General features: G+C 36.8%; 1 protein-coding gene across 8 annotated transcripts in view; it reads right to left on the bottom strand.

Moving 5' to 3' along the window:
* The window catches only part of MIPOL1 (mirror-image polydactyly 1), a 342,087-nt gene that overhangs the window by 252,761 nt on the left and 68,137 nt on the right, over positions 1–21,189 (bottom strand). For 6 of the 8 annotated variants that reach the window (XM_059710876.1, XM_059710910.1, XM_059710871.1 and 3 more), the window contains 3 exons: positions 5,318–5,531; positions 2,938–3,073; positions 1,172–1,277 (listed from right to left, as the gene is read on the bottom strand). In XM_059710876.1, the coding sequence (XP_059566859.1) occupies positions 1,172–1,277; positions 2,938–3,073; positions 5,318–5,531 (456 nt within the window). The remainder of the gene's footprint in view (positions 1–1,171; positions 1,278–2,937; positions 3,074–5,317; positions 5,532–21,189) is intronic. The other 2 variants (XM_059710904.1, XM_059710916.1) reach the window with 2 other exon arrangements.

Genomic DNA, 21,189 nt, shown 5'->3' with positions numbered 1-21,189 from the left:
CCAAGAAACTTTCAAATTGTTCTGGATTTATATGAGTCATTTGTTTTTAATATACTTTTAATTTTCCTTAAAATATATTACTCCCCCATTTTCCCACCCTAAAAAATCATGGTAGTTTAACAGAAAAACAATCATCTGGTATTTAGCTGGAGTATTTATTTATAGTCATTTTGCCTATATTTTCATAGTGCTATTTAATTCTACTTTGTACAGTAATATTTTGAAGACAGACTGTATCTGCTAATGTCTCTGATCATAGTTTTTTCATATATGCAACTAAAGTTACAGGTTAAGTGGCTTATAAAATATAGTAGCTTCAAACAAGTCACAGAATATAATTATTCCTTAAAATCATTCTAAATTGATATAAAAATGTTAAAATAATCTCTAAAATGCCTCTGCATGTTAACTGCTTTTATTCTATGAAATTTCTCTTTCCTGAATACACTAGAACAGTCTGAGGTAGAGTCACAGTGGCATATATGTGTATATAGATGAGAGATCATAACTATTGACAATAATCTGATCATATCTGTAATATACTACAGGCATATTTAAAAATGTTCTCCTCACAAAGACCTGTAAATAAAGATGGACTACAAAATATATTTAAGGGAGTCATTTATAATCTTAAACTTTGGCAATCTTTCACTTTAATCTCAGAGAAAACATTACCTCTACCATCATCCACATTATCAGATAAAAATTTATTAATTGCACAAAATAGATTTTTAAATGAAATGTAGGTTTCCACTGGCAATGAGTACATGACTATCTTCATACAAAGGAGAAGTATTTCCTGTCAAAGAGCTAAAACAATAAGTGGTATCTGAACTGCTGGTTGAAAGGCAGAGGCACTGGTAATCATTATTTCCCCTTGTTTGTTCAGGCCCTTCCAACAAAACAAACAACCTTTTTGTGATTGGATTGACATGGTGTTAACAATGCATTTAATGCCCAAATCAGTATGAATACAGGTAAAGCTCTCACTAATACCAGAGCCAGGATGTTAAAGCCACCTATTTTTTAAGCAGCCAAAAAAAAAAAAAAAAAAAGGACAGAGCTTCCCTCCTTCGGCAAATAGCTAGTATGCTAGTATTCACCAAGCCACATAATACAATAACCTTGTGCATATTTCTTAAGGCTATATGTTACAATTCATCTACCATACCTGCTGTCTTCTCAGCAATTTGAGCTTCTGTTGCTTTCTCATAGAGTTCCAACTTAAGCTTTAGTTCTCTCTGTTCTTTATCTTCTTTAGACAGTTTTTCTTGAAGCTTAAATATATTGAAAAAAAACACAGATTCTTATCTGACAAATGTCTTCCACAAATATAATTAAGCCCAAAGTAAAATTCTGTTTTTTTTCTAATATAAATATATTACATTTAATTGCCTAAATACATAACTTCAGGGATTAAAAAACACACACAATATTTAAGGTTTGAAGATATTTTATAAGTAATTACTTATAATGACATAAAAACTATAAAAACATTATGATATACATTTTATTTGTGTGTATCTTTATGTGTAGGCAAATAAAATTAAAGAGGGAACAATATAATTATTAAAAATATATACGGCAAAAAGCAATCTGATCAATTCTATTGTCTTAAAGGCAAAGACTTGGGAGGGACTATCCTAGATAAATAATGGACAGCACAGCTTTTCAGCTTCTCTAAATATTTTTAATATTTTGAAACAAAATTAATTAGATAATAATCTTAGTATCTGAAACTGATCTCCCTTGGAGAATGCTAGCCCATCATAATCTATTTAAATTGGCACTGGCACCTGATTCATATTGGCATGTAATAAATAACTGCTAAATGAAAGTACAGAAAATATCGCCAGTTCTCATACGGTATCCCTCCAAATGTTTTCTTTTTTTTAATTCCTCCCTCAGATTTTGTCATTTGTGCTGTTTTCCATTACATATGAGCAACATTCCTAATATCATGCTTCAGTTTGATTAGGTCAACAACTAGAATATTGAAATATTAAAATCAGACAAGTATGAAGAGGTTAAAGAGAAGGCATACAAAAGTGAACATCCTATATAATAAAAGGCTAATATGCAAATCAACCAAACAGTGGAACAACCAGTCGCTACGACATGCATTGACCACCAGGGAGCAGATGCTTAACACAGGAGCTGTCCCTGGGTGGTCGGTTCACTCCCAAAAGGGGAACACTGCTCAGCCAGAAGCCGGGATCACAGCTGGCGGGTGCAGCGGTGGTGGTGGGAGCCTCTCCCGCCTCTGTGGCAGCACTAAGGATGTCTGACTGATGGTTACTGGACTGTGAGAGAGTGCAGACCAGGCTGATGGACATCCCTCCACCCGCCCCGCCGAGTGCACAAATTTCATGCACCAGGCCTCTAGTTGTTTAATAACATTATTTAATGTTCAAAGGAATGTAACTAGAAACAGAGTCAGAAAAGGTAAAGCGTGACATAACAAACTGGATTGGACAAAATACAGCAGTGTAAGATAAGGTAAATTAAGATATTGCCAAACCCTGGTACTTTAAAGTTTAATTACATATATTATTGAGGTGAAATATAGGGCAAAGATATTAATAAAAAAAGAAAAGTAGTGCATTAAATTTCTCATTCTCCAAAATACTGAAATAAAGTTTTACAGCAGTTAAACCTGAGTTGACCTTTTTTTTCATGTATCTACTTAAAGTACCATAGATTTATGAAAAAGGAAGTGATATCACAGGCCAGCAAAGGCAGGCAACCAAATAAATTGCTGTTTATAGACAACCTCTCAACTCAATCATACCCTGATGACATGATATGGCAACAACCTAAAGCTACTGTTAAAGGATAAAAATACACAGTAAAACTGAACTGTGATGGATAGCAAAATAAGTTTAGAAAATCAACAGTTAAAACACAGTACAATTATCAGGTTTTTCTATATGGTACCTTTTTATGGCTTGCTCTGAGAATGTCCAATTCTGTTTGAAGAAATGCAATAGTCTTGTCTTTATTTAACTCTGAAGTAACTTGACAAGGAATCATACATTCATAGTGCAAATCATTATTTGTATGTTCCATACTGCTGTAATAAAGAAAACTATTTATTAAACATAAACATATAATTTCTACTATACAGGACCTATAAATTTTACTCTTCAAATGGGGAGAGACAAATTTAATTTTAACAAGAAATAGATAAAGTTACTTAATTTTAAATTTCTCTTGTTATGCACTAAGAAAATCCTATGGGTGAAAAGAATAAATATATCAATTTCATAGAGGTGTTACTCTATCAACAGAGAGAGGTAACTCTGTGGAAAGCATTTAGTACCATCTATGGAGACTCATGGTTTTGTGTACTTAAAGAATTCAAGGTTTTAGGGGCTGTGCGTATTAATTTAATTTGTACTTTTAGTCAGGACTAGAAACTTTTTTCACTTTCCTGAAAGTGAGAACAGTAATCATAATTTTCTTTCAATTTGGTTGACAGTGTAATACTTTCATTATTAAATTTAAAGCATATTAAACATGAAAACTTTTTCCTGTAATATTTAACAGTACGCAAAACATCTTTTTTGACATTTGCAGACTATTTGAGAAGATGTCAATTCATTAGCGAGTAGTATAAAGCAAGGGAGGGGAAAAGCAATGGGCAGTTTTCAATGGCATTATATTTGCGAGCACAGGTACATCTTAGAGTCTCTCGGAAGCAAGCAAGCAGTGAGGCCTGAACAGCCAGTGCAGCTCTACTTCCCATGTGCATCTTCTGTTGCAACTGTCCTAGATATCTCACATTCTGGCTTTGGCCCAACCTCTACTATTTATTTTTCTCATGTGGTTATAAAATGTTTGTCAACTCTTCATTCATCCCTACCCCTTCTCCCCCCAAAATATGCTCTAATCTGTACTTCAGTAAGAATATAACTCATTGCTAGGTGGCAGGAACATATTAATATATCTACTGAATAATTTTAAAGCAAACAGAAATAGCTGTTTCCTGTGTAAAATTATGGAGACACCAGAGGCCCGATGCACAAAATTTGTGCAAGGGGCTCGGCCCTCGCAGCCGTGGCAGCTTGCCTCGGCCCTCGAAGCCCCAGCTTCATCCAGAAGGTCATCTGGAAGGACATACAGAAGGTCGTTCCGCTATCCGGTCTAACTAGCATATTATGTTTTTATTATTATAGATATTCTATAAAATAAAATTTTGTCTGAACTGAAAATACATCAGTCACTGAGATTTTCTAATATAGTAGTATTTTCATAATACATGACTAATTATGAAAATACCTTAATCCCATAGATAAAAGTGACAGAAGTCACAAATTCAAATCCCTGCATGGGATAGATAGGGAAGGTAAATAAGTAAAAGCTGCAGAATATAAAATAATAAAGATAAATGAAAGTATACAAGGCCTTTCTAAAAGCATTAAAATTAATTTAAATAAAAAATAATGCTAACCAAAACCATATCTCTGGGCTTATTTTGTTCTGGAGCCACTAGGTTTGGGCTCTGATTAAAAAAATACCATTAATACCAACTCAACAGTTATTTCCAGACCCATAATAAAAGATCACAGAAAATAATATTTAGCTGAAAAGGATAAGACCTCATGGCCTTTATTCAAACTCATCTTGTGCTTTTTCCTTTTTTTTTCTTTTTTTAAGTTTTTTTTTAAAAATATATTTTATTGATTTTTCACAGAGAGGAAGGGAGAGAGATAGAGAGTTAGAAACATTGATGAGAGAGAAACATCGATCAGCTGCCTCCTGCACATCCCCCTCTGGGGATACGCCCGCAACTGAGGTACATGCCCTTGACCGGAATCGAACCCGGGACCTCTCAGTCCGCAGGCCGACGCTCTATCCACCGAGCCAAACCGGCTTTGGCTCATCTTGTGCTTTTTCACTTGGTAATCTAGACCAGCGATTTTCAATCTGTGTACCACAAGAATTTTTAAAATATGTCAAATTAAAAATAAATGACAACCAATACAACAATAGTTGTCCAATATGAATGAATCACAATTATACCTTTTTTGTCACGTTGGCAAAAATACATTGTTTTTTGTGAGTCACAGAATTTCAGTAATTCGTTTGTGTGTGCCATGAGAAGAAAAAGGTTGAAAATCGCTGATCTAGATACATAATATTGATGTAATGGAAAACAGTAGAAAACTCTGGTAGATTCCCCAAATTTTAATATGCTAATGATATATCAAACTTAGCTCACACCATAAAAAAGGAAGGAAGAATGAAGTGAGGGAGGAAGACAAAAAGAGTTCTTGCATTCTTACACTCTGGAGCTAAGGCTGCTGGCACTCACTTGGCTTTTTCAGAAACGCTGTGAGATGCCTCACCACCTGGATGGGGAAAATTCCTTGACTTCTGCTCTGGCGGTTGTGTGTCCTCACATGTGGCTTCATTAACTGATTCATTGCATTTCTGATGCTTGCTTCCCTTAGAATTCTCAGTCAGCTGTTTGTCTGGCTGTGTGTTTTTATTTCTTCCTGTAGTCTCATGTTCAATAAAACTTTGGGCTGTTAAAATAAAAACACACATAATGTAAGAAACACCATAGCTACATATTAAATAATTCAAATGAATATTTTTGTGGAAATAAATGCTCTCAGAGCTTTAAACATGTACTTATTAGTCTTGCTCCTATTGTGATCACGTAAGCATGAACAGCGTGATTCTGCCATGAATATTTCCATTCCCACAGTGAGAGAGCATTTAGGACAGTGGTTTAAACATTGGATTCGGGTTAGAATAACCTGAGGTGTTTCTAGAAATCCAATAGCCCAGACCCATCTTATATTAATGAAATAAAAATATCTGGGAGTGATCGGATGACTCCAGCATGCAATCAAACTTGAAAATCATGGATTTAGAGGAATTATTTTCAGATTACTTTTTCTTCCTAAACTTTGAAAACTAGGTTGCACTAAGTTAGTGATTATAGTAAACTGATATTGTGCATGGAACTCTTAATATCAGACTGTCTGGATCAGAATTCCAGCTTTGCCAAGTACATAATTTGGGGCAAGAAAACACACCCACACCTCAGTCTTGTTTTTAAAATGGGAACGCAATAAGTTACCTCAGTTGTTGTGAGGATTAACTGAGTTAATACATGCAAAAACTTGGCTGAGTATCTGGCACATCTGTAAGTGTTAGCTATTATTTTTGTAACCATCATCATAATATTATAAAATGAATATTAGAATTATTTTAACTCCCATTTTATCAGATATGTATTATACATTAGGGGATCTGTTTCATAAGGCCTCGCTATCTCATAAAAATTTTTTTAAGCTGTAACTAGTAAATGATAGCTATTTCAAAAGAAATGTATTATTTTGGGGGAAGAAAATGACATAAACACAAGTGCACAAAACAAACTCTTTCACCAGTAAATTAGATTAATAGGCACAAACACTGATTGTAAGTAGAACTTTATTATATCCACCAAAAATATTAAAAAGCAAAACTGTAAAAAGCAGGTAAGTATCATCTGCTTCTTGGTGATGCCATCTGCAACCAGCCAAATTTAAAATTCTTTTGAGGCAGAGAGAGTAGTTTTAAAATAAAAGCAAAATGGGGCATTTATAGATAAGGTACTTCTCACAAAGTATTCTTTCTTTAAGAGGAAATTTTTTGCTTGTATATGTGCTGAAATTAGAGCCAGTTAGAAACTCCACGTTGTGGACATTGTCTTATTGGTGGCTGAAGCTAGATTAGAAACCGCTGTAGTAAATTACTCTTTTTTTTTTTTTTTTTTTTTTTTTTTTTATTTTATTTTATTTTTTTTTATTGCTTAAAGTATTACAAAGGGTATTACATATGTATCCATTTTATCCCCCCGCCCTAGACAGTCCCCTAGCCTCCCCTATCACCCAGTGTCTTATGTCCATTGGTTATGCTTATATGCATGCATACAAGTCCTTTAGTTGATCTCTTACCCCCCTACCTCCTGCCCCCCAACCCTCCCCGGCCTTCCCGCTGCAGCTCGACAATCTGTTTGAGGCAGCTCTGCCTCTGTATCTATTATTGTTCAAAAGTTTATAATGGTCTCTATTGTCCGCGAATGAGTGAGATCATGTGGTATTTTTCCTTTATTGACTGGCTTATTTCACTTAGCATAATGCTCTCCAGTTCCATCCATGACGTTGCAAATGGTAAGAGTTCCTTCCTTTTTATAGCAGCATAGTATTCCATCGTGTAGATGTACCACAGTTTTCTAATCCATTCATCTACTGATGGGCACTTAGGCTGTTTCCAGATCTTAGCTATGGTGAATTGTGCTGCTATGAACATAGGGGTGCATATATCCTTTCTGATTGGTGTTTCTGGTTTCTTGGGATATATTCCTAGAAGTGGGATCACAGGGTCAAATGGGAGTTCCATTTTCAGTTTTTTAAGGAAACTCCATACTGTCTTCCATAGTGGCTGGACCAGTCTGCATTCCCACCAGCAGTGCACAAGTGTTCCTTTTTCTCCACATCCTCTCCAGCACTTGTCGTTTGTTGATTTGTTGATGATAGCCAGTCTGACAGGTGTGAGATGGTACCTCATTGCTGTTTTGATTTGCATCTCTCGGATGATTAGTGACTTTGAGCATGTTTTCATATGTCTCTTGGCTTTCTGAATGTCCTCTTTTGAAAGGTGTCTATTTAGGTCCTTTGCCCATTTTTTGATTGGATTGTTTATCTTTCTTTTGTTAAGTTGTATGAGTTCCCTATAAATTTTGGAGATTAGGCCCTTATCAGATATGTCATTGGCAAATATGTTTTCCCACACAGTGGGTTTTCTCGTTGTTTTGTTGATGGTTTCTTTTGCTGTGCAGAAGCTTTTTATTTTGATGTAGTCCCATTTGTTCATTTTTTCTTTAGTTTCAAGTGCCCTAGGAGCTGTATCAGTGAAGAAATTGCTTCGGCATATGTCTGAGATTTTCTTGCCTTTGGATTCTTCTAGAATTTTTATGGTATCCTGTCGTACATTTAAGTCCTTTATCCATTTTGAGTTTATTTTTGTGTATGGTGTAAGTTGGTGGTCTAGTTTCATTTTCTTGCATATATCTGTCCAATTTTCCCAACACCATTTATTGAAGAGACTATCTTGGCTCCATTGTATGTTCTTGCCTCCTTTGTCAAATATTAATTGAGCATATTGGTTCGGGCCGATTTCTGGGCTCTCTATTCTATTCCATTGATCTATATGCCTATTCTTGTGCCAGTACCAGGCAGTTTTGAGAACAGTGGCTTTGTAATACAACTTGATATCTGGTATTGAGATCCCACCTACTTTGTTCTTTTTCAGGATTGCTGCAGCTATTCGGGGTCTTCTTTTATTCCAGATGAATTTTTGGAAAGTTCGTTCTAGATCTCTGAAGTATGCTGTTGGTACTTTAATGGGAAGTGCATTGAATTTATAGATTGTTTTGGGTAGTATGGACATTTTGATGATGTTGATTCTACCAATCCATGAACACGGTATGTTCTTCCATCTGTTTATGTCTTCCTCTATGTCTTTTTTCAACGTCCTGTAGTTTTCTGAGTAGAGGTCTTTTACCTCTTTAGTTAAGTTTATTCCTAGGTAGCTTAGTTTTTTCGGTGCAATGGTAAACGGGATTGTTTTTATAATCTCTCTTTCTGAAAGTTCACTATTGGTGTATAGAAATGCCTCAGATTTCTTGGGGTTAATTTTGTATCCTGCTACATTGCCAAATTCATGTATTAAGTCTAGTAGCTTTTTGATGGAATCTCTAGGGTTTTGTATGTATAATATCATGTCGTCTGCAAATAAGGACAGTTTTACTTCCTCTTTTCCAATTTGGATGCCTTTTATTTCTTCTTCTTGCCGAATTGCAATGGCTAACACTTCCAGTACTATGTTGAACAGGAGTGGTGAGAGGGGGCATCCCTGTCTTGTTCCTGTTCTTAGGGGAAATGGTGTTAGTTTTTGTCCGTTGAGTATGATGTTGGCTGTGGGCCTGTCATATATGGCTTTTATTATGTTGAGGTATGATCCTTCTACTCCCACCTTGCTGAGAGTTTTTATCAAAAATGGGTGTTGAATTTTGTCAAATGCTTTTTCTGCATCAATTGATATGACCATGTGGTTTTTTTCTTTCAATTTGTTTATGTGATGTATCACGTTTATTGATTTGCGGATATTGTACCATCCTTGCATCCCTGGGATAAATCCTACTTGGTCATGGTGTATGATCTTTCTGATGTACTGCTGGATCCGATTTGCTAAGATTTTGTTGAGGATTTTGGCATCTATGTTCATGAGGGATATTGGCCTGTAATTCTCTTTCATTGTGTTGTCTTTACCTGGTTTTGGTATTAGGGTGATGCTGGCTTCATAGAATGAGCTTGGAAGTGTTCCTTCCTCTTGAATTTTTTGTAGTAGTCTGAGGAGGATAGGTTTTAGTTCTTCCTTGAATGTTTGGTAAAACTCCCCTGTGAAGCCGTCTGGTCCTGGGCTTTTGTTTGATGGAAGCTTTTTGATGACTGCTTCAATTTCTTCCATAGTTATTGGCCTGTTGAGATTTTTAGATTCTTCCTGATTGAGTTTTGGAATGCTGTATTTTTCTAGGAATTTGTCCATTTCCTCCAGGTTGTCTAGTTTGTTGGAGTAAAGCTGTTCATAGTATTTTTTAACAATCATTTGTATTTCTGTGGGGTCTGTTGTTATTTCGCCTCTATCGTTTCTGATTTTATTTATTTGGGTCCTCTCTCTCTGCTTCTTGGTGAGTCTGGCTAGAGGTTTATCAATCTTGTTTATCCTTTCAAAGAACCAGCTCTTGGTTTCATTGATTTTCTGTATTGTTTTTTTGGTCTCTATGTCATTTATTTCTGCTCTAATCTTTATTATCTCCTTCCTTCTACTCACTCTGGGGTTTTCTTGTTGCTCTCTTTCTAATTCTTTGAGTTGTAGAGTTAGATGATTTACTACCGTTTTTTCTTGTTTTTTGAGATAGGCCTGTAGAGCTATAAACTTCCCTCTCAGGACTGCTTTCAATGTGTCCCATAGGTTTTGGATTGTTGTGTTTTCATTGTCGTTAGTTTCCAGGATGTTTTTAATTTCTTCTTTGATCTCATTGGTAACCCAATCAATATTTAATAGCATGCTATTCAGCTTCCAGGTGTTTGAGTATTTTGGGTTGTTTTTATTGTAGTTTATTTCTAATATTATGCCATCGTGGTCTGCGAAGACGCTTTTTATGATTTCAATCTTCTTGAATTTGGGGATACTTTGCTTGTGACCCAAAATGTGGTCTATTTTTGAATATGTCCCATGAGCACCTGAGAAGAATGTATATTCTCTGGCTTTGGGGTGAAGTGTTCTGAAGATGTCTATTAAGTCCATCTGATCTAGTGAGTCATTTAGGATTGCTGTATCTTTGCTGATTGTTTGTCTATAGGACTTATCCAGTGCTGTCAATGGTGTATTAAAGTCCCCTACTATGATTGTATTGTTGTCGATCTCTCCTTTGATATTTTCCAGGAGTTTTTTTATGAATTTGGGTGCTCCTACATTGGGTGCATATATGTTTACCAGGGTTATATCTTCTTGTTGTATTGATCCCTTTAGTATTATGAAGTGGCCTTCCTTATCTCTTCTTAAGGCCTTCACTTTGAGGTCTATTTTGTCCGATATAAGTATTGCTACCCCAGCTTTCTTTTCCTTTCCATTTGCCTGAAAGATATTTTTCCATCCTTTCACTTTCAGTCTGTGTGAGTCCCTTCTAATGAGGTGGGTTTCTTGTAGACAGCAGATGTATGGGTCATGTTTTTTTATCCATTCAGCCACTCGATGTCTTTTGGTTGGAGCATTTAGTCCATTTACGTTTAAAGTTATTATTGAAAGGTACTTGTTTGTAGCCATTTCTTTTTGTGTGTGTGTGTGGCTGTTTTCTTTCTGAGCTTTTTATTTCTTCTTTTTATACCAGTCCCTTTAGCATTCCTTGCATTGCTGGCTTGGTGGTGACAAACTCCCTTAGTCTTTTTTTGTCTGTGAAGCTTCTTATTTCCCCTTCAAGTTTGAATGATAGCCTTGCTGGATAGAGTATTCTTGGATTCAGTCCTTTGCTTTGCATCACTTTGTAAATTTCAGTCCATTCTTTTCTGGCCTGATGTGTTTCTGTTGAGAAGTCATTTGACAATCTAATGGGAGATCCCTTGTATGTAACTTTCCGTCTCTCTCTTGCAGCCTGTAAGATTCTCTCTTTGTCCTGAACATTTGCCATGGTGATTATGATGTGTCTTGGTGTGGGTCTTTTCGGGTTCACCTTGTTTGGGACTCTCTGGGCTTGTGTGACTTTTTTCTTCCCCACCTCAGGAAAGTTTTCTGATATTATTTCTTCGAGTAGGTTTTCTAATCCTTGTTCATCTTTCTGTTGTTCTGGTACTCCTATTATTCGTATGTTGTTTCGTTTCATGTTGTCCCAAAGCTCCCTTAGGCTCTCCTCCTGTCTTTTAATTTTTTTCTCCAATTGCAGTACATTTTGGGTGTGTTTTGCTTCCTTGTCTTCTAATTCACTTATTCGGTCCTCCGCTTCTCCTAGTCTACTGTTGATACTTTCAATGGAGTTTTTCATTGCAGCTATATCACTCTTCATTTCTTCTTGGGTCTTACTTAGGTTGTTGATTTTTTCATCTGTTTCTTCTAGCTTCTTCCATATGTTATCGATTTTTTCATCTGTTTCTTCTAGCTTCTTCCATATGTTATCGATTTTTTCATCTGTTTCTTCTTGCTTCTTGCAGAGGTTGTCGATTTTTTCCTCCATCCGGTTTATGCACTCTAGGATCCTTATTCTGAATTCTTTATCTGTCATGTTGCATGCCTCTGTATTACTTAGCTGCTTTTCTGGAGAGTCCTCCTTCTCTTTCCTTTGGGGGTTTCTTTGTCTACCCATGTTTGATCTCACTGACATATCTAGACGTTGAGTTGTTCAGTGGTTGCTCCCTTGCTGGCAGTGACTCCTTGGTCTGTGGTTGCTCTTCGGGCGGTTGTGGTAGCAGCTGCTCTTCAGTTGGCAGCAGCTCCTCTGGTGGGTGCTGTTCACAGCTGTGGTGGCTCTTCCGGCTGGTGGGGCGAGGTTTCACGTACAGCTGCTGTTCCTCAGCAGAGGATGAGGTGCTCAGGAGGTTGCTGTTGCTTGGATCTGCTGCGTTGATTTAAAGGCACAAAATACAACACAACAAGGCACCACGTACCAGGCACTATACACAAATATATTCACGATATTAATAACCCCAATTAAAGGTGACCACCTGAATTAAGAGAATTAGGGGATAAGGAAGAAGGAAGAGAAAAAGATAAAAGAGAAAAAGGAAAAGAAAAGTAGGGACCAAAAAAAGGGAGTGCAAAAATTAAATTGGGAAAAAGGAAGGGGGAAAATAAAAGCGAGAAAAGAAAAGAAAAAAAAAAAAAAAGAGCGAAAAGAGAGAATGAAGTGGAAGAGGGAAGAGACTTTTTATATGAGGAGAATACTCCTATAGAACAGCCATTAATCCCAACAAATTCCAGCAACAGCTCCCTGGATATGAATGCCAACTAGAAACAACCAATAATATAACGATGAAAATAGAATGGTGAACACTAATCCCAAAATAAAATGAAGAAAAAATAAAATGGCACTTTAAAAAATGGTAAAATGGTAGCAGTAATAATACTGGTTAAAAATAAGAAGGTAGTAATTAAAAGGGTAAAATCAGGTGATGGAAAAAGAAGAAAAGAAAGGAAAAAAAAAAAAAAGAACAGAAAAAAAAAAGAATGAAAAAAAAATTGGTTTCTTAGTTAAAAAGTGAAAAAAGAAAAAAAAATTGCAGTAGTGAAGGTCCTTCGTTTCTTCTATTCTTCAGTGTGGCTTGCCTTAGACCTTCCAGGCATTCAGGAGAGTGTTGAGTTTCCCTGCGATATACTGTTCTTCTGTGTTGTAAACCACAGTCCTTATTTTAAAGCATGCCGCATTTATTTCCCAGACTGCCTTATTTTGTGTTTAGCAAAGAGTCAGTTTGTGGGTCAGCCTCTGGGTGGCAGTGTTCTGGGGTTGGCCTCTGAGGCTATAGGGCCTCTCTGTCCAGTGGAAGTTCACTGCCCAGAGCTGACTGCGTAATAGTTAGTTACCGGCGCTATGTTGTTGCTGGGATTGAAAATCCCCCTATAGGCCAGACCCTGTTAACTCCCAGGGACTGATCAGGTTATCTTAATCCTTGATCTCGTACAGGGTGGAATCTGGGTGTGGCTGTGCTCCTTGCCTGGGGGCTGGGGGGAGGAGACTCCCTCTCAGGAGCGGGTGGCTGCCCCAGTCCCGGCCGGGCTCTGGGGTGTCTCAGCACTCAATTCACTACCACCTCTCCCGGCTCCCCCTCTTTCCCCAGTCTCTCCCCAGATTCCACTCCCCAGCACACTCTCCCTCTCTTCAGCACAGGTGAGTGTCTGTATCCGAAATGTCCCATGAACAGGATTCAGTGAAAACAAACAAACAAATGCCGGCCGCGGAAACGTGGAAGGCTTGGTTTCTGTAAGCTTCTTCTCTTACTGGGACTGCATGGTCAGGTCAGCTCTTCAGGCTGCCCCCTTTAGGCTCAGTCCTCCGTGATCACAGAACCCAGCTCTCAATTTCCCTGGCGGCGCCAGGAATCCCTCGGATCTCCTTTCCCCCGTCAGGGGCTGTGCCTGTCCCAAGGGACGCGGCTGTCTGCCACGCGGTCTCCCTCCGACTCTCTGGGCTCAGAGGTCTGGCAAACTTTCCTGCCCAAATCCCTGGTTTTTTTTTTACCTTTCCAGGGGAGTTCTGCTCTTCCCGGCTGCAAACCCTCTCACCAGCTGAGCAATTTCGCCAATTCGGTGTGAGTGTTACTAGCTTCAGCTGCTCATTCCATTTGCTCCGGGACACGACCTGGGACACGTCTGCCTATATCGCCGCCATCTTGGTTCTCCCAGTAAATTACTCTTGACTTCACTTTATTTAAGGGAATGAATTGGGAAAATATGCTATCATAATTACCTACTGTAAGGTATCTATAAAATTTCAACATTATATTCTATTTTGGTTTAAAATATAACAATTGTAGGTTTTTGGAGATAATTTGTTGCTTCTTGACATTTCAAAATGCATACTTGGTTGGCTTAGATGTGCATCGTGCTGTTTTTCTAGAAAAGCCTGGTATTGGTCACATGTAACCCCCAAAATCTGAATGAGAATTTTATAAATGGGCTCTCAGGAATACCACTATATCATTAACAAACCATGCTTTTCAACACTCACAGAGAACTTGTAAGTAATTCAAATGAAAGAAAATTATAAGTAGGTAGTGAAAGCAATATCAAATAACAAAAAGTGTCCCCAGGGACATATCAAAAAATAACTATTAGGGCTTATACTATGCTCCAGTGTATGAGGTACAAAGATTCATAAAAAAGTAAAAGGATGTGCCAGCTATAAATCGCCCCCAGTTGCTTATGCCAACACCATACCAACTGCTTCAGAATCTTAAGTCTTAACTCTCTGACCTGCTTTTGATACCAAACTTTGGATTATCTACCAATTGTCCCATATTTTTGCCTCTGTATTTTTGTGTCTAGTTTAGCATCTTTCTCCTTTCAGTTTTTTATGCCTAACCTTCTACTGTTTAGTTTACCCCACCCCTGATATGTATACTTGCTATTTGCTTACTACAATTATAACTTTACTTCAGCGTACCTAATGTCAAATCTGTGATTTGTTGATTTCTCGGAAACTCACTGCCTTTACACCTGTGACCGCTATCACCTCCAAATTCGGAGGAGCGGTAGGAGCTTCCCAATAAGAGGACTCCTTGCTGGTCCCTCCTGCATAAGAGTAATTAGAACCCTTTTTACTATTATTAAAATGAACTCAACAAGTCCTAAACCACTTCTGGATTTCAATTCTAAGTGTTTAATATTTTTTAAGAACTCCGTACTGTGTGATTTGGCTCTGATTAATTCTGGATGTTTCTACTCTCGCTCAGCATTTTAGATTCCTAACTATAACTGTTCATCAGACATGTGGAGCCTGCTCTGCAAATCAGACTATCCATACTCTTCTATGGAGACTTTGATTTTACTTTAGAGAAAACAAGGCTGGTTTATAAAATTTCCCTTTCTGTCTGCCTTTTATTCTTTTTTTTTTCTTTTTACTATTTTGGCAAATATTGCTTCAATTCTTTGAATGCTCTCGATGTTTTCTTACTCTGCCATATTGCATTATTCTATATCAGAATTCAATCATCTGTATAGGAAGTTTGACTTCCCTAATTAATTTATTAATTTAATAATTCATGGAAAACCTATAGTGTGATATGTCCTGTGATAAGTACTAGAAAAACAAACAAACAAAAAGCCCTAGCCGATTTGGCTCAGTGGATAGAGCATCAGCCTGCGGACCGAAGAGTCCCAGGTTTGATTCTGGTTAAGGGCACGTGCCTGGGTTGCAGGCTTGGTCCAATGTGCAGGAGGCAGCCAATCAAGGATTCCCTCTCTTCATTGATCTTCTATCTCTCTCTTCCTCTCCCTTCCTCTCTAAAATCAATAAAAATATATTTTTAAAAAACACAGGTAAGAAACAGACACACACACCCCCCACCCCCATCAAGGACTCTATAATACACTGAAGAAAGCAAACTGATCTAATAATTTGAATATAATGTGGTAAGGAAGGATTCCGCTAGGGATTTAGAGACCAAATACAATGGCTAAATATACTGATGCTCAACTGTAAACTCTGGGAAAAATTCACAAAGGCATTTGTTACCAAAAAAAAACAAAAAACAAAAAAACAAAAAAACAAACAAACAAAAAAAAAACAACCAAGAAAAACCAAGTAGGAATATGTAAACTAGTGAAATGCCAAAGGATTGGAGCTTGGAGAAATAAAGAAAAAGTAACAGACTATAAGAGTAAGAAGAGAACAGGAAGAAGAGGCCCAGAACAAAAGGAATAACTTTAGGAAAAGCACAGTCATTTCTTACATGGACATGACAAGATGGTGTAGTCAGAAAGTGAAAATTTCTAAAATGAGCAACATGTAAAAACAAAGTCCAAGATGTGATTTAACTGGGAATGTGTTGATGAAATAGACTGATAGTGAAGGTACCTGGAGAGGAGGAAATCAAGGACTCAGGGTAATAAAAAGCTTAACTCTGAAGACACTAAAGTCATCCAGGAAAATGACAAGAAACTGAGAAGAGAAATCAGAGTCAAATGCAAAATACTTCATGGACTGCGTAAACACACTAGGACAGACATGAGAAAGGTAATAAGAAATGATTGTGGATAACAGTCATTTCCTTTTTCCTTTTGAAATAATTTCAGCCTTATAAAAAGTTGCAAAAACAGTACAAAGAATTTCTATATATACTTCATCCATATTCCCCAAATGTTAACATTCGCCTATACTTGTTTTATTATCCATTCTCTGTATCTATCTGCCTACCTACACATATATAATTTTTCTGAAACATTTGAGAGTAAGTTGCACTTTGACTTTTCAAGTCAGATTTTTTTTTATAATGTATTTTATTGAATTTTTACAGAGAGGAAGGGAGAGGGATAGAGAGTTAGAAAAATCGATGAGAGAGAAACATCGATCAGCTGCCTCCTGTACAGCCCTTACTGGGGATGTGCCTGTAACTAAGGTACATGCCCTTAACCCAGTGGTTCTCAACCTTCCTAATGCCGCGACCCTTTAATACAGTTCCTCATGTTGTGGTGACCCCCAATTTCATTGTTACAAATTGAACATAATTAAAGCATAGTGACTAATCACAAAAACAATATGTACTTATACATGTGTTTTCCGATGGTCTTAGGCGACCCCTGTGAAAGGGTCGTTTGACCCCCAAAGGGGTCGCGACCCACATGTTGAGAACCGCTGCCTTAACCGGAATAGAACCTGGACCTTTCAGTCTGCAGACCAATGCTCTATCCACTGAGCCAAACCCGTTTAGGGCTCAAGTCAGATTTTAAGACACTATCCTGTTGCATCTTGCCAAATTTTCATCGCCTTACTCCAAGCCCAACTGAAATTCAATTTCTGAGTTAGTACCTTCTCCAACCAAGAGAAAAAAATAGCATAGAGACTCTAATTCAGTCTTCAATTATTTTTTCCTGAACTCTCCAAACCAGGATAAAGGTCTTTATGAAGTGATAATGGGATGAAGCTATTGAAGTTTTAGTTGAGCCCGGCAGGCGTGGCTCAGTGGTTGAGTGCTGACCTATGAACCAGGTGGTAAGGGTTCAATTCCCAGTCAGGACACATGTCCAGGTTGCAGGCTCCATCCCCAGGGTGAGGCATGCAGGAGGCAACTGATCAATGATCCTCTCTCATCATTGATGTTTCTATCTCTCTTTCCCTCTCCCTTCCTCTCTGAAATTAATAAAAATATATTTTTTAAAAAATTTAGTTGAGCTGTTGGTATTGCCTATCACCTGAAAAAGCATTACGTATGGAAATATCCTATCTAATAATAGACAAATATGGTAATTGACCATACCTTCGCTATGCCTCCCATTGGCTAATCAGTGAGATATGCAAATTAACCACCAACAAAGATGGAGGTTAATTTGCATACATAGGCACGAAGCAGCGGAGCGAAGACTGAAGGCAGCTCCGGCCGGAACAGTGAAGGCTTGAAAGCGGCTCCGGCCGCAGCGAAGGCCTGGGTCCCGGGTGCCAGAGAAAAACCGGTGCCGGCAGCCAGGGGAGGGAAGGCCTATTGCACGAATCTTCTCATGCAACAGGCCTCTAGTAAATCAATAAAATGCAACAAAAAGTGAAGTTATGGCTCTGTTTTACAAACCAGTCAATTAGATAAATGTTTAAATGAACATTTTCACTTTTGATTAAAACTCTAATATGCAGGCAGACGAAAGCTTAAAGCTAAGACTATTGATTCTTCTCTCCCGCACATTTTAAAACGGAAACTCTATAACCTCCTTTAGTAATTTGCTTCACTGTTTAATCAATGTCATTGTTAATTATTTCACCATTAAGACTATTACTCTTCAAATTTATTTCTCCAAATGGACTTAGAGAATAAATTATCAATCTCTTCTTCATAATTCATAAGCCTCTGAGATCTTTCTTTCCTCAGGGTTAAACAACAGGAAATTTTTTTCATGACGATTATCAGTCCCTTTATTCATTTGCTCTTCTATGGGAACACTGTGTTACTTGGATGTAAGAATTTCATTACTTCAAATACATTCCCCAATTTTTGCTATTACTATCTAAAGCTGCCACTGCCATATAAACTTATCCTGTGACCATTTGAAAATGATGTTATGGAAGACTACTACTAGATATTCCTCACATGGCACCTACAGCTCTTGCTAGAGATAATTTATCCACTTGGTCAAAATGGGCAGATTTAGTGAAGATGTTTTTTGGAATCTTAATACTTAATACATGTGCCTAGATGGGCTGCTTTAAAAACCCTGTATCTCTTTAGTGACCTTCATGCTGTTTCCAATGGGTCATTTTCATGATCTAACAAATCCTCTCTTTACTTGTAGAGGTACTAGTATTACCAACTGCCTCAATGGTAACCTTGTTATTAAATTCTCAGTTCCTTAGTCCAGAAAATTAACAGCATTATACTATTTCCTATTTTAGGAACAAAATCTTTAGAACTTCCTTTGAGTTCAATTCTCCAGACAATAATACATTAGTCAATGTTTAATATACTCAGTTGAATTGATACTACACAAGAAATCATGACTCATGGCCAAAAGTAACTTATTTCACAACTACTGTACAGAAGTGAGGCGGTAGCTAGAATCAAATAGGGATTCTTAGAGGCTGGGAAATTCTGTTCTGTCTGGCTTTGTAAATAGTTTGTGACAAGGGGTATCTGTGTAAATGGATTTGGTGGTCCCCTGGGGGGGTCAATGCTGTTTACTGAGCTGTTTCTTCAGAGTGGTTGAGTTAGAATAGTCTCTAGGGATCTACTGGGGTTTCTCAGCACAGAAACATCGCAGCTACCTGGAGAACTCACTGGCAAAAAAAGAAAGGGGAAGAGAAGTACTATGGGCAAGTACATTCGACTACATAGGTATCCTGCTCCTTCAGATGTTGGTGCTATCAGGGAAATTTCTGGCTAAAATGAACTATAACAGATGCAATTTGTTAATATGCTTTCTGACACTTGCTAACACAACTGGTCACCACTTCCTTAACTCTTTTTTTTTAATCTCTGAAAGGTTATTACTTATACTGTAGCATCTGATTTCATAAGTATTAAAAAAATAAAAACCTCATTGTTTCTTTTATATATTGTCTATCACCACATTATGTAAGATCAAAATGATATAAAATATTTTTTACTATTAAGTAGTTATAAATTTGATGTGGTAATAGGGTTACTACAGTAACCACACATTTTAAACAAAAGTTGTTATCTTTTTCTCACTGGTTAAAGATTTTTCTAAATGAGTATTAGTTTCAACGAAATCAGAACAACAGTATCAGTTAGTAGCTCCAAATAACTTCTACCAATTCCTAGAGTTTTATGTGTATACAGATACTGCTTATTTCCTCTACTAAATTATTTCTGACTATGTTTCCTTTTTGGGGGTGGGAGGTTTTTTCCACACATTTGCATTTATGGTTTTCCCCCAAAACATAAAAGAAAAAGACATCAGAAACTTCTGCCGTGTCACAGGAACAGAAGTGTGTGCAAGAGAAAAGTTCAGACTTTCCAACTAGAACACTGGTATGTTTGGATCTGCCAAGCAGAATCAGTGCGTGGGCTCTTAAGATGGGCTTCAGCGTTTTAATGCTGGCTCTACCACACAGCTGTACAACTTTTAGCAAATTACTTAACCTCTCACCAACTTCTCTATCAATAAAAAGTAATAATAGCACCACTTCAAAAGGTTCTGAGAATTATTTAATCTCTTAAAAAAGTGTCAGCACAGAATTCATACTCAATAAATATTAGCTATTATTATCTGTGAAAATCTGTTTTGCTCAAAGGAAAATATTTACTTATTAAAATATAATAAAAATAAGTAACATATAAGAAAAATTCTTATTAAAAAATAAGAGGAAATGGATCTGGAAAATAAAATGCTAACTTATTCAATGAGAGAAACATGACAGAAATACTTAATGTGGTAAACTTGTAATTAATAACTAATGGTTTAATAAAGTTTGTATCAGATTATAAAACAAATTACAGAAATAATAGAACTTCAAATTTTAGAAATCTTGACAAAAGATCCTGAAAGAAAATTCAATAGTATAAAATAAAAATAATAGTATAATTCTGTAAATTCAATCCATTGCAGAAAATAGGAAATGCAAATGGCATGTTCAGTAACATAATTTGAGCACTCACTACATTGGCACATTATATTAGAAATAATAACAATTGTAGTTAGTAGATCACAAGTGATTATCACTCACAGATTCTAATTTGGGAGTCACAGGAAATTTGGTAACTTTTGGATCCTTGGCTTAAAAAATGCAAACTTGCTACTTAGATACCGCATATTCTGTATATTCTCTCAGGGTTTTTTTGTGGGTTTTTTTAGTATGTTTTGTTTTGTTTTTGGCTTTACCAGCCATAAGAAGAAGAAGAAAAAGAACTATAACTTTTATTATAAGTCTGCATACTCACTGCCCACATTTCAAGTACTGAAAGCTACATGTAGCCATTGGCTACCATGTTGGAGAGCAGAAATACAGAGTCTTACATAGTTCTAATAAGGGTTGTGGTGTGTGTGTGTGTGTGTGTGTGTGTGTGTGTGTGTGTGTGTGTAAAGAGAGAGAGGAGGAAGTAAAAAACATGTTGGAGAGGCTGGATGTAGCTGTAAGATACTGAAGATTTTATAAAGGTTTATAAAGCTGGAAAATCATGAAATCTGTCAATATGACATAATTTAACCACTTGGATATGAGGGTTAGACATTCAAAATAAACTACATCCTTTACATTCCTATACATAGTTATATATCTAGATAAACATGTCAAAATGAAGTGGTGATGAGTTATTTCATCTTTATGACAATTCAATGACTTTGCATATCATGTTACAACTTCTCCACTGCTTAGTCATGGAAATTACTGAAATTTTGTTACTTATTTTATTATACGAAAGCTATTTAAAATGGTGAAACTGCACCAAATTTTTTAAAGTTCTTGTTTGTTTCAAT

Source organism: Myotis daubentonii, chromosome 1 (genome assembly GCF_963259705.1).
Source record: "Myotis daubentonii chromosome 1, mMyoDau2.1, whole genome shotgun sequence".
Classification (NCBI taxonomy): Eukaryota; Metazoa; Chordata; class Mammalia; order Chiroptera; family Vespertilionidae; genus Myotis; species Myotis daubentonii.
Note: the sequence above shows the minus strand (reverse complement) of the source record. Positions and strands in the feature narration are given on the sequence as shown.